The sequence below is a fragment of the Eutrigla gurnardus genome (genome assembly GCF_963514095.1).
Source record: "Eutrigla gurnardus genome assembly, chromosome: 4".
NCBI lineage: Eukaryota > Metazoa > Chordata > Actinopteri > Perciformes > Triglidae > Eutrigla > Eutrigla gurnardus.
Window position 1 is genome coordinate 16042475 of NC_139918.1, and position 10976 is coordinate 16053450.

At 44.0% G+C, this 10976-nt stretch overlaps 2 protein-coding genes across 2 annotated transcripts in view; one reads left to right on the forward strand and one right to left on the reverse strand.

The window, feature by feature from the left end:
- Positions 1-8706, forward strand: part of spidr (scaffold protein involved in DNA repair) — a 31098-nt gene extending 22392 nt beyond the window's left edge. Inside the window, exons 11-20 of the mRNA XM_084008182.1 lie at positions 199-357; positions 2272-2359; positions 3241-3372; positions 3468-3530; positions 4031-4229; positions 5375-5569; positions 6803-6896; positions 6975-7086; positions 7554-7610; positions 8203-8706. Coding sequence (XP_083864308.1) covers positions 199-357; positions 2272-2359; positions 3241-3372; positions 3468-3530; positions 4031-4229; positions 5375-5569; positions 6803-6896; positions 6975-7086; positions 7554-7610; positions 8203-8322 — 1219 coding nt within the window. The 3' untranslated portion in view covers positions 8323-8706. The remainder of the gene's footprint in view (positions 1-198; positions 358-2271; positions 2360-3240; positions 3373-3467; positions 3531-4030; positions 4230-5374; positions 5570-6802; positions 6897-6974; positions 7087-7553; positions 7611-8202) is intronic.
- A 116-nt stretch (positions 8707-8822) lies between these two features.
- On the reverse strand, positions 8823-10234 carry cebpd (CCAAT enhancer binding protein delta). The gene has a single exon (XM_084008183.1). The coding sequence runs from the start codon at positions 10025-10027 to the stop codon at positions 9149-9151; it is 879 nt and encodes a 292-aa protein (XP_083864309.1). The 5' UTR covers positions 10028-10234; the 3' UTR covers positions 8823-9148.
- Positions 10235-10976: the final 742 nt, after the last annotated feature.

The window sequence follows — 10976 nt, forward strand, 5'->3', positions numbered from 1 at the left end:
TGTGTACCATTACGAGGAATGCTGCCGTACAAATCTGCCGCCGGTCTCGCAGTAATCTGCTGTTCAACAGTTGGTGCTGGTGACGTGTAAAGAAGCACAGCAATACACCGGGAAAGGCAGGATAACATAACCGAACAGAAACTTTTAACACGATTACGAAGTATTGAGGTTAAGATCAGTTGTTTGTTTCTTCACCAGGCTCTGTGTGCTGGTCCAGGATAGCTATGGGATGTTCAGCGTGGTCCAGCTCCACTTCCTGCCCCGCGAGGACGACCTCCACCACTACTGCCACATGTGGCAGGGGAGAACCTGCGTGTTGAGAGCCATTAAAGTGGTGCAGCGGGTCATTCGAGAAAGGTGAGACCGGCACACCGTACCAATCCTTCAGGCCCGGTTAGCTTTTCACTTGAACTTCAACCTGTGATCAATGCCAATCTGGACATGGATTTTTGCTATATGTGAGGTTATCTTATCTCGCAGCCATGTGGAACAACAACCCGGGTAAGTGCCTCAGGGCCGTGTGCTAAAGAGGCACCGAGCCTCAAGCTAAACAATCGCACTTTGGTGCCTAATGTGTGATTCTCCAGCATTTAAAAACCGCAGCAAATTCCCCATCTCTACTCTATAATGCCCTTCTAAAAACATTATCAGCCACATTTGCAGCTCATATGAACCCGATTATGCTTGTCCTGCCGGCAGTGTGACTGTGTTTACATGTAAAGTGATACCGAGGTGCACAGCACGCTCTGTGTCCCTTGTGAGTTTCCATAGTCAGAGTCCCAGATTAGAAGCAGTTAGAAGAACTGACATGGGAACATTTAGAGACCAGCTGGGGGTATGTTTACATCCTTGGTATTTTCAATGCCACCGCAGCCTATAATGTCTCTGGAGGTTTTCTGTGGTCGGACTTTGATGGATCGGCTATCTCCACTGCTCGCACATGGGCCATCTTACTAGCTGTAAGTGGAAAAGCACGTGGGTGTGGTTGGGATAAACCAGGCATTCATTTTTGTTTGCCAGTTTCTTAGAACCGTTAAATATAGGCCTTCTAAGCATATCACAATGTCTACCTTGTCGGAAAGGTTTGACATTTTAGGTAATATGCTTATTTGCTTTTTGGCCCAAAGTTAGATGAGAAGATTGTTACTACTCGTGTCTGTATGCTAAACGTGAAGCAGCAGCCAGGAAACCTCAGCTGGGCCGAGCAGTAAAATTGGAATCGGCAAACCCAGACGTGTCCAAAGATAAAGAAGAGGAGAAATGGGCTTGCTGTTGATAACCGGCTCCGGGCCCAAGTTTCATATTTAAGTGGCATCAATCTTCTCATCCAACTAAAAACAAGTTAATGAGGAAAAATCCCAAGATGTCAAACTATTTCTTTATGAATATCAGTCTTTGAGGGGTGTGTGGTTTCTAAACAATCAATCAGAGGCTGCCCCGGTGCGTGTGTGTGTATATGTGTGTACATGCAGATTCATACATACTAAGAAGAGAAGTCAAACTTAAGTACTGATCACCTAATCTCTTAACCAAAGAGAAGTGCGTTGAATGAGTCCTGTTAGTTTCTGGTTACTCATCCTTGTGCGTGCCTCACTGGACTTGAATGGGCTGCAGAACCAGTTCCACACAAAGAAACCCTGTGATTACAGGCTGACTAACAGGTTGTTAACCGCTCGCTGATATGACAGCGCACACACACAGACAGACACACAGACACACACATGGTTGAACAAGTAACATTGAGCGGCACTGAACCGGACAAGTACTGTGTAGGAAAGCGACAATGAATCAAGAGATCGCCGTGTCCTGTTGAGGTTGCTATTTATTTTGTCCTTCCAGTATCAGTCTGGGGGAAGTGAAACATCACAAATCCGAGTATCATCCAGATTCAATCCGTCATTACTGAGATTAAAGACAAACGTCACTAATGGAGCTCGTTAAACGTGGCGGCTGAAATCACGTGCGGTTGTTTTTGCAAACGTTGTTGTTTTTGCACCACAATGATATTGTGATTTACACAGGGTGTGAACAGTTTTCCCACCCTTCAGTATCTCAAAAACCTGCTTGTAAGAACCGTGTCTGTGCCCTGCCAGTCCCAGCATGCTCTCTGTCGATTCGTTAAAACAAGCTCTGTCTTAACAGATTTGTGTTTCAGTGGAAGTGAAACTGGCTGTTTAGGTTCTCTATCTTCCCCTTATGCACCCCTTCCCCCTCCTCTTTTCAGCGCTCCCCTCTCCTTACTCTTTTTCTTCTCCTTTTTTTCACTCTCAGGAGAACCAGGCTTTTCAGCTTGATAGACAGTCTGTGGCCCCCAGCAATGCCTCTTAAAGATCATGGAAACACAGCGAGTATGGCCAGTGTAAGTTGTTAACACAGCAGCAGTCATGCATCCTCACCATGCATTGGGTTTGGGAATGTACAACAGGAAGTGGGGCAACTCATTATTGATCAATTCATGTTCAATGATCAATTAGTCTGCAGACTATTTTCCTAACTGAGTAATGTGCATCAAGCATCATAATTATGTCATATTGCTTGTTTTGTGGATATATTCAGTTGAAAATCACACTTTAGGAGCTGGAACTAGAGGTTGTTTTTTTCCCTCCAAAAAGAGTTTGTTTTTTATTTAGGTCGCCTTTAATTTTTCTTTTTTGCAATAAACCATAAGTTCTATACCATAATGCTTACACCATTGCAGCCCAGAGATACATATGTAGCACATGAAACAGACAGAAGACAATCACATAAAGACAACGTTCGACAACTAGGGGAAAACATTCAGCAAACTGACATGTTCACAATGCTGACAACGCATATTCAATATGAGGAAATGAGCTGGAAATTCACGACAAACACATTTCTATGTTCTTCCTTTAGTTCTCTTGTGTTGAGTTGTCAGGCGAGTGTAGAACAATTTGTCATGTCTGTAAAGATCAGAGAAAAACATATTCATATTTAGGAATCAATATGTCTTCATCAGCCTTATTCTCACAGGATGCATATTACCTGGTGTTTGTAATAATGGCAGATGTTTCTGTAATATGTCAAGTCTAAATTCCACCTCAAATTACCCACCATACTTCACTGAATGCAGAGGTTATGTGACAATACTGTGAGAAACAGTGTTTCTCTGTGACTTGGGGTTCTTTTAATGTTCTATATCATGAACCTGGTAATGCTAGTCCCGTACAATTAGGGTTTTAAACACGAAGACGTTTTTCACATGTTTGGTTTTTGTAGGAAAGCAGACCCGCCGGTCCAGCTCCGAGTTTCTGCTACCTCCTGTCTGGTCAGGAGAGCTCCGTCGAACCCTCTGAGGTTTCACCGCTTTACCTTCCTCCTACTAAACAAACGTTACGAGACATACTCCAGGTGAGCGCTTTCTCACACACATACAGAACATTTCCTAAATTCGCTGTAGATCCTGAAAACTAAAGTTTATTTTTCCTCTTCTTTTTCTTTCTCAGAGTGAGAATAAAACCTGCCGCTGCAGTTTTGTCGCTACTGTTCTTTACAAGAGAATAATGCAGGTGCTTTCATGTTTTTCTCACCTTCTTAAAAATACTGATTTAATTTGACATCAGAAGAACGCTGTGTTTTGTAGAGCTCCTCACTCATCCCTTCGACATCCTTTGAACCAACAACTGATAAGATTGAGCTCTGACGTAGAGAGCAGCGTCCGTATCGCTGTGTGTATGACAGTCTGCGTGAGGCCCGGGCGTTCTTAACCATTGATTGGTGAGACCTTTAAACTTTGACCAAGATGAGATAACAGCTCAGCACAAAGTGGACTTTGCCTCATGCTCACACCACTGAAACACAGATACACCTTTGAAATGTTCTACTGGTAACCAGCAGTGGATGTGTGGCTTGTTGAAACAATAATCTCCTCCTTTTTGAAGAAATGACTATTTGCATCTCAGTTGTGCTTTGCAAGCTTTCACAATGTAATGTTTCGTTTAAGCTTTTTCTTTCTAGGTCATTCTGTTTCTAAGTAATTCTCAGTCTGTCCTTTGTCTGCCTGTTTCAGAGCAGTGATGTAGGCCAGGGTGAGGTTTGGTTGGTGCTGACAGACCCCAGTCTGCAGGAGGAGCAGCCTGAGAGACCATGCAAACGAACGGTGGCCCTGTGTGCGAGCACTTCCTGCGTGCTCACTTCCTCAGTCCTCGCATCACTAAATTCCCCCGCTGCCTGTCGCATGTCATTCAGAGATGCCATCAGTGAACATGGTACAGCATTATTGTGACCTGGCATGACAAGTCATTCAGTAACTATGCCATGAGCTGTTCTTATAGGACTGTGTACACATTTAACCCCAGCAGTGTATTTTACTCTGAGATACTTGTTCTATTTTAGCAATAACTCGTACATTTTAGAGGATTATATTACACTACATGTATCTGACTGCTATAGTTATTCGTTGCTTGCAGTAGTGGGAGAAGTACTTTGTAGATTGTAACAAATACTCCATTACTAGTAAAAGTCCTGCATACATTTACCTAAAAGAACATCAGTATTTTCAGGCAGTGATCATGCAGTAAAACATCTCCTGTGATATTTTATTACACCACATTATTAGATTGTTAAATGTGTCTTTTTTTATCAGAACAATGTATGAAATGATGATATGAAAACAATTTGACAAAGTTGCTACAACAGTCATCAGTATTAAGAATGCCATCTCTAATATCCCATCAGTGCTTTTGATACTTTAAAGGTCTAATATGCAGCATATTCCAAAATGGTGTAGAAGACTTCTATAGAATCCCTCTCAATCATCACTTTCCAAAAGCATGAGTGTTGGTGTCTAAAGAGATCCTAAACTCTGCGCCCGATCCCGAGGTCACTTTATCGTCTGTGAAACAAAGCGCCGTTATCTCACGGACCAAAGGTTTGTTGCATCGCTGCAAGTTCTCACACAGGGTGCGCTTCAGCTACATTCACTAAAAATGTTGTTTATTTGTGCTTCAGAACATAACCGCTATGATACAATCAGAAAATAAGGTTTTATTCTCCGCTTCCCAGCTTTAATCCCTTTCCTCGTTCACGCTCTAGCTCGCTGTGCTCTCGCTAGGACGCTGAAACCAGCAATGCTACATAGTAAACCTTCAAGTACAATAGCTTCAATGTGTTGATATTACCTCTGTTTGTTTACTTAAAGGGAAAAACCAGTTTACATTCAAGTTTGTTGACAGGTCTTTGTGAAAACTGCTGCAAATGTGATCACAAAGGTTGTTTAAAACCTTTTGTGGTTGGAGCTTCTTCCACCACTGCATCTAAACTAGTCCGTCGGTTTCAGGACGACACAGTCAACACTCGAGTTTGATGCATATTTCCATTGCAATAATATTTCCTTTTGTTTCAAAATGCCTAGGCGTCCTCCTGTGTGTGGAGCAGTCTGTTATTGAGATGTGCTCTGTGGACGCCGAAGGCAACCTCAGGACTTCAGCCAGACCAGAATCCCTTTCAGAGTCGCTGTCTGAGCCTCAGGCGAAGACCCTGCCCCAACCTGTGAGACTGGATCCCCTGAGTCCTGAGATCACACCCAACTCCCTCTGCTCTCTCTCAGGTCAGTTTCTGTGGTTGTCATGCAACTCGCCTCATCTGAAGGGAACATGCCCGATGTGTTGTTTTTCTCAAGGGAAGAAAAGCACTTTTTTTCAAACATTAGTTTACAGCTCAGCAAGGGGCCTTGGTGTGGCTTCAAGGCATCGCTTTCTGCTGTTAGTTATTCAGCGTCCTCGGGCTGTCATTGTTTGGAACTTTATGAAATGAAAACACATGAAATTTGGTTGGATTCTTGTCAATTCCCATGTCATGTTGTCAGAGAAATCAACATGTCTGCTTCCCATAAGGCTTTAAATTTGAGTACAATAATGTAGTGAAAATAAGTAACAGATTGAAGAGCTGAAGTCTTGCTTCCCCTAAATGTCTATTGCATACTGACAGTGTGCATGTTCCTTTCCATTATTGCCAACATGAAGTGTTTCTATTAACTTAATTAAAGTATAAAAGAGTTGCTCTTTTGATAAACCTTGTTTCTATCAATTAACGATCCTTGTCGTGACACATTGCTTTTCAATGATGTAAATGTGGTGCACAATAATAATCTGCATCTGTCGCCTTCGTGTCACAGTTGAGGGCAAAGATCAAACTGTGAACCCTCTCGGTTCTGGTCCCTCTAGCTGTTCGTGTTTGGCCAGGTGGCTGAGAAAAAATAAACGTATTATCTTTTGCACTCGTGCGTGAATACTATCTTCTGGAAATTACCAGGGGGAAAACGGCTCACACCGGAATGTACGAGAGCAATTTATCAGCGTAGAATTCAGTATCTCGTTCGCGGCCCCGTGTTTGTGTGGAGCAGCTCTCTGGTTAAGTGAGATGGTGTTCAGGCAGGCAGCGCTCTGCTGCATTTATCAATGCAATCTCAGATAAAAATGAAAGGGATGTGTTTATCTCATACACACTGTCACAAACATACACACACTTTGAAACCATGCGTAGATTATTTATCACCGCATCTTCTGGTAGGGCGTCGCTTCTTTCTCTTTTGGCATCCCCCAGTTGAAAATAACAAAACAAAGTACAAAATTAAAAATAAATAAATAAAAGCTCTAAACTATGGATGTTTCTGACGATTTTTGTGTGTTAAAGTTGCAATATACAGAGCATTCATAACGAACTATTAGCTATGTAAATATGGAGTGGAGAATGCTCTCCCTCTGTGTGTGTTGTTATCAGAGCTTCTCCTTGCTTTTGCTGACACATCATCCGGTGTTGGCGCTTTCATTTCTGTCTGCAGGGGAGGTCGTTGGTGTGGATGAGAGCTCGGCGTATTCCTGGCCTGCCTGCAACCACTGCGGAAGCGACAACTTGGAGATGTTAGCTGAAACACCGTACGCTCCCCGGTTTAATCAAAATCACTTCATGTTCATTCGTGCACATCTTAACTTTACTTTGTTTTCTTTCCGCAGTCAAAACTTCCGCTGCGTTTCTTGTAAGTCATTGGTCGACAAGCCAGACATGAGGATTCAGCTAGAAGTGTTCCTCAGTTCTTCATTAACTAATTGCACTTTGAAGGTTAAGGTGAGAACAGTGTTATTTGGTTTTAAGTATGCATTTCAATATGATGATGTCTATCGTATGGTTTATCAGGCTTCATAAATCAAAGTGCTTTAGGGCTGATCAGTCTGTAAATATGAAGCTCCAGCCAACAGCCTTACCTTAGCATGAGACAAAGCCCAGCTCTGCCCAAAGATAAGAAAAAAAGTTCAATAATTAACATGCTATGTATGATTTGTTTCATCTATACAAACGCCGGTGTGTAAAAGCGATAGATTGCTGTTTTATGGGAGGCCATGTGTCATACTATGTCTGGGTTCAGACCGGTAACTTCCTGGAGCCTCCACTTGGCTCCTGGCAACTTCTATCAGTCTGGCGTTCACCAGCGAGCACCGTGTTGTCCGTGCAGCATTTTGTTTATCCATTTACAGCATTAAGGTGATAATGAAAAAGGCATTAATAACTCCAAATCCTTTCATCTCCCCCGACAGCTGCAGCAAAAGACGATCAGGTCGATCCTTAACACGGCAGCACTGGAGGGTCACGAGGTAGGTTTGCCTTTACGAGCTGTTGCATAACTCCGGACTGAACTGCTTGGTGCATTGATCTTGTGTCAATATGTCCTGAAAGCACTGTCATCTGTTCACGTCAGACTGATTAAGTTTCGTACCGAACAGAAAAATCCCAGAGTCATGCTGGTCACTTACACTGTTGACAAAGTAATATTCTGCCAAAATCCTGACGTAATCCTCCGCCCACCTCTTTTATTAAGCGATTGTTTTTTTTAAATTTTGCATGTGGTTTTTACACTGGGGTTGTATGATTAGTTGCTCTGTAATCTGAAGGCGGTGGAGCTGTTTGTAACTTTGCAAATACAGTGTTATTTGCATTGTAAGCATTAATGCTTTTTAACTGGGGGAGTGCAGAATGAATTCTTAGATCAACAGAAATACTGCTGACCAGTGTGGGGAGTGCAAAGGTCAGGGCCTTGCATGCACTGAAAACTTGCAACATCAGCAGATAAATTAGAAATCTTTCAATTTCATGTGCAATTAGTGGACGGTGTTTTAAATCAATAATTAAAAAATATGCGTTGTCAACCTAAAACGGTAACATAAAGTAAAATAAAGTATGTTTCAGTATCCAGGTTACGATGTGGAGAGCGTCCTGGGAAAAAAGGTGGGCCCCCTCGCCGTTTACGTCAGAGTCGTCACCAGGAAACCTGCCCTCTGGATCGGCCTGGAAGAAATCTGCCTCTGAAGCTGTCAGGGCAAGCAGCTAATGGTATCAATCCTCAGGCTTCAGTTGGCTCCGAGGATCTGCACACTAGGCCACGGCCTGAGCCAGTTCACCCCCCCCTTCTCCTCCCCCGCCTCCCTCCGGAGGCCTCCCTGACAGCTTGAGGCTGTGCTGGAGTGAAGCAGACAAGGTCTTGTTTGTGTTAATGATATGTGATCCTGTGGACCAGGAGTTGACAGCCCAAGGGTAGACCAGTGGCATGCAGTCTGTCAAAGCAGCCCACGTGCTTCATCAACTGGGACTTTTTTTTAGGTTGTGAACACGTTAAGTGGTCTCAAAAACTTTTCTCCAACTCATCTACCTCCTGTATTTAAAAGCACTGACACTGTGTCAATAAAGTTGTATTTTTGCTGAAGTTGCTTTTTTTCTCTTCTTCCTGTTGCTCTCACTTATTCTGAGAACACAGCCCTGCTGCTCCCTCAACATATACTTTATGCAAAGACTACTCGCAGACCAGGATATTTCTGCACCATTTCAGCGATTTTATTATAGATTCCATAAACAAAAATATTTTCAAGGTTTCAATACAAACTATATAAAAGATCATGCTCTGGCTCTTATACAAAGTTTGGAATTATAACATGTACCATATCAGGTATAAACATCATGTAAATGCAGTGGTAAAATAATTTAATGCAGAGAAAAATCCCACGAAAAAATATGGCAGCAAACATATTTTTCCAGTGCCATTATGGTAAGCTTAAAATACATCTGGTACAGATGGTAAACACGAAAAGTCTGTTGAGGTATGTCTGCTAATAGCTCAGTTCATAGGACAGTGAAGCTGTCACCGGCTCCCTGCACTCGTGGAGCCCGCAAAGGTGGAGTTGGGCATCTGCTTGAAGAAGTCTCGGAGCCCGGAGAGCTCTCTGCTTAGCTGCTCGATTGTTTTATGAAGCCTGTCGTTGTCAGAGCTCAGTTCAAGCAGCTTCTGCTGCATATCTACGTTGCGCCTCTTGGCTTTGTCTCTGCTTTTCCTCACTGCAATGTTATTCCTCTCTCGTCTCTGTCGGTACTCCACGCTGTACCTGTCCACCCTCTTCCCCTTCTCCCTCCCGAGCTTCCGCGGGGACGACTTGGCGGAGCTGGCGTTGGAGACGGGCTCCGGGGTGGTGGGGGGAGTCGGCTGACCCGTCGGGAGGCTGACGGACGTCTGAGCGCAGCTCTCGATCTGGGAAGGCAGGGACGAGGACATGTCACTGTCGCTCCAGTCGGACTCCTGCTTGATGGGCGCGCTGAACACCCCTTTATCCAGCCCGATGTCCGCCTTCCTCTCTTGCGCGTACGCGGCTGACAGCTGGTGCACGTCGCCGGGCAGCGCGGGGCTCTGCATGTTGTAGAAATCCAGCTTCTCCTGCTTCACAGTGTTGAACAGGTCGAGGAAGAGCTCGTCGTTGCACAGCTCCAGGTTGGGCACAGCTGTCATCGACTCGATGTACTGGCTGAAGTCGATGGCGCTCTCGTCGTCGTACATGGCCGGGGCGGCGCTCAGCTCCGCCATGGTGCCGACCTCGGCCGCGCCGTCGCCCCTGGAGCCCGGCTTGCAGACCCCTTGCTGCGGGACGCCCAGCTTGGCGCTCTCGTAGAAGTTAGCAGGCTCCATCGCCCAACTCATGTTGCATCGTGGAGACACGCAGTGGGAGTCCAGGCTGTATATGTCACACATGAACACTGGTGACCTGCCCACGTGCTTTAGGGGGGCTATAAACTGGTAAGAAACGGTGAACCCACAGGTGTGACAGCGCAGCGACCCTCAAGTGGCTTCACTCTCCCCGTCTGTCTGACTGTCTGTCTGTCTGTCTCACTACTCTTCTTCAGGCGCGAGCCTCCTCGGACCTCAGGCTGCTGTCACAGACAAACACTTGACACTTCTCTGAGGCGTCTGTACTTTCGCGCAGTGTTTTTGTATCGTTGCCCCGCTGACGTCACACGTGCCGCCCTCTCGCGAGCCAGTCAAGGCAAAACCGGGGGTCACGTGGTGTCCGTTGACTTCCCATTTGAGGAGAGACGGGCGTGTTGCTCCTGCCACCCACTTTTTACTACGATAGTATGAATGGCTCAAAGTTGTTTACATGCAGAAGCCTCTGTGTGTGTTTGGGATGAGTGTAATTAGTCACCAGCACTTCTTCAACGAAAAGTACTAGTAGTATTGTATCAAGTATGATCAGCAAAATGTACTTAAAGTATAAATAAATATATATATAAAATATAAATGGCTCATAATGTGTTACAGTATTGTCATATTACTGAATCATTATTACTGATGTAATGACATATAAGCAGTACTTTAATGTTGTAGCTCATTGTAACTACTTAAATAAACTCATTACATGTTTTTTTTGTAAATGAATGTAGTAACTAGAGGAGTAAAAAGTACAATACATCCATCTGAAATGTAGTATAAGAATAAAGTAGCCGATTCTCAAAGTAAAGTACATCACAAAGGTACTTAAATTCATATGGCCTCCTTAAATACATTGCTGATGGAGACAAATACTGGCAAATACTGTCACGCTGATGACACATACCATGAAGATGTATTTGTTACTTACAAAATATAAGCATGAATTTGTGCTGAAGCAATACTAATACAAGACAGCATCTATTAACACTAA

Bases quoted from the DNA above. Each gene is read 5' to 3' on its own strand.
- cebpd (XM_084008183.1), bottom strand. From the start codon at position 10,027: ATGTGTGACATATACAGCCTGGACTCCCACTGCGTGTCTCCACGATGC.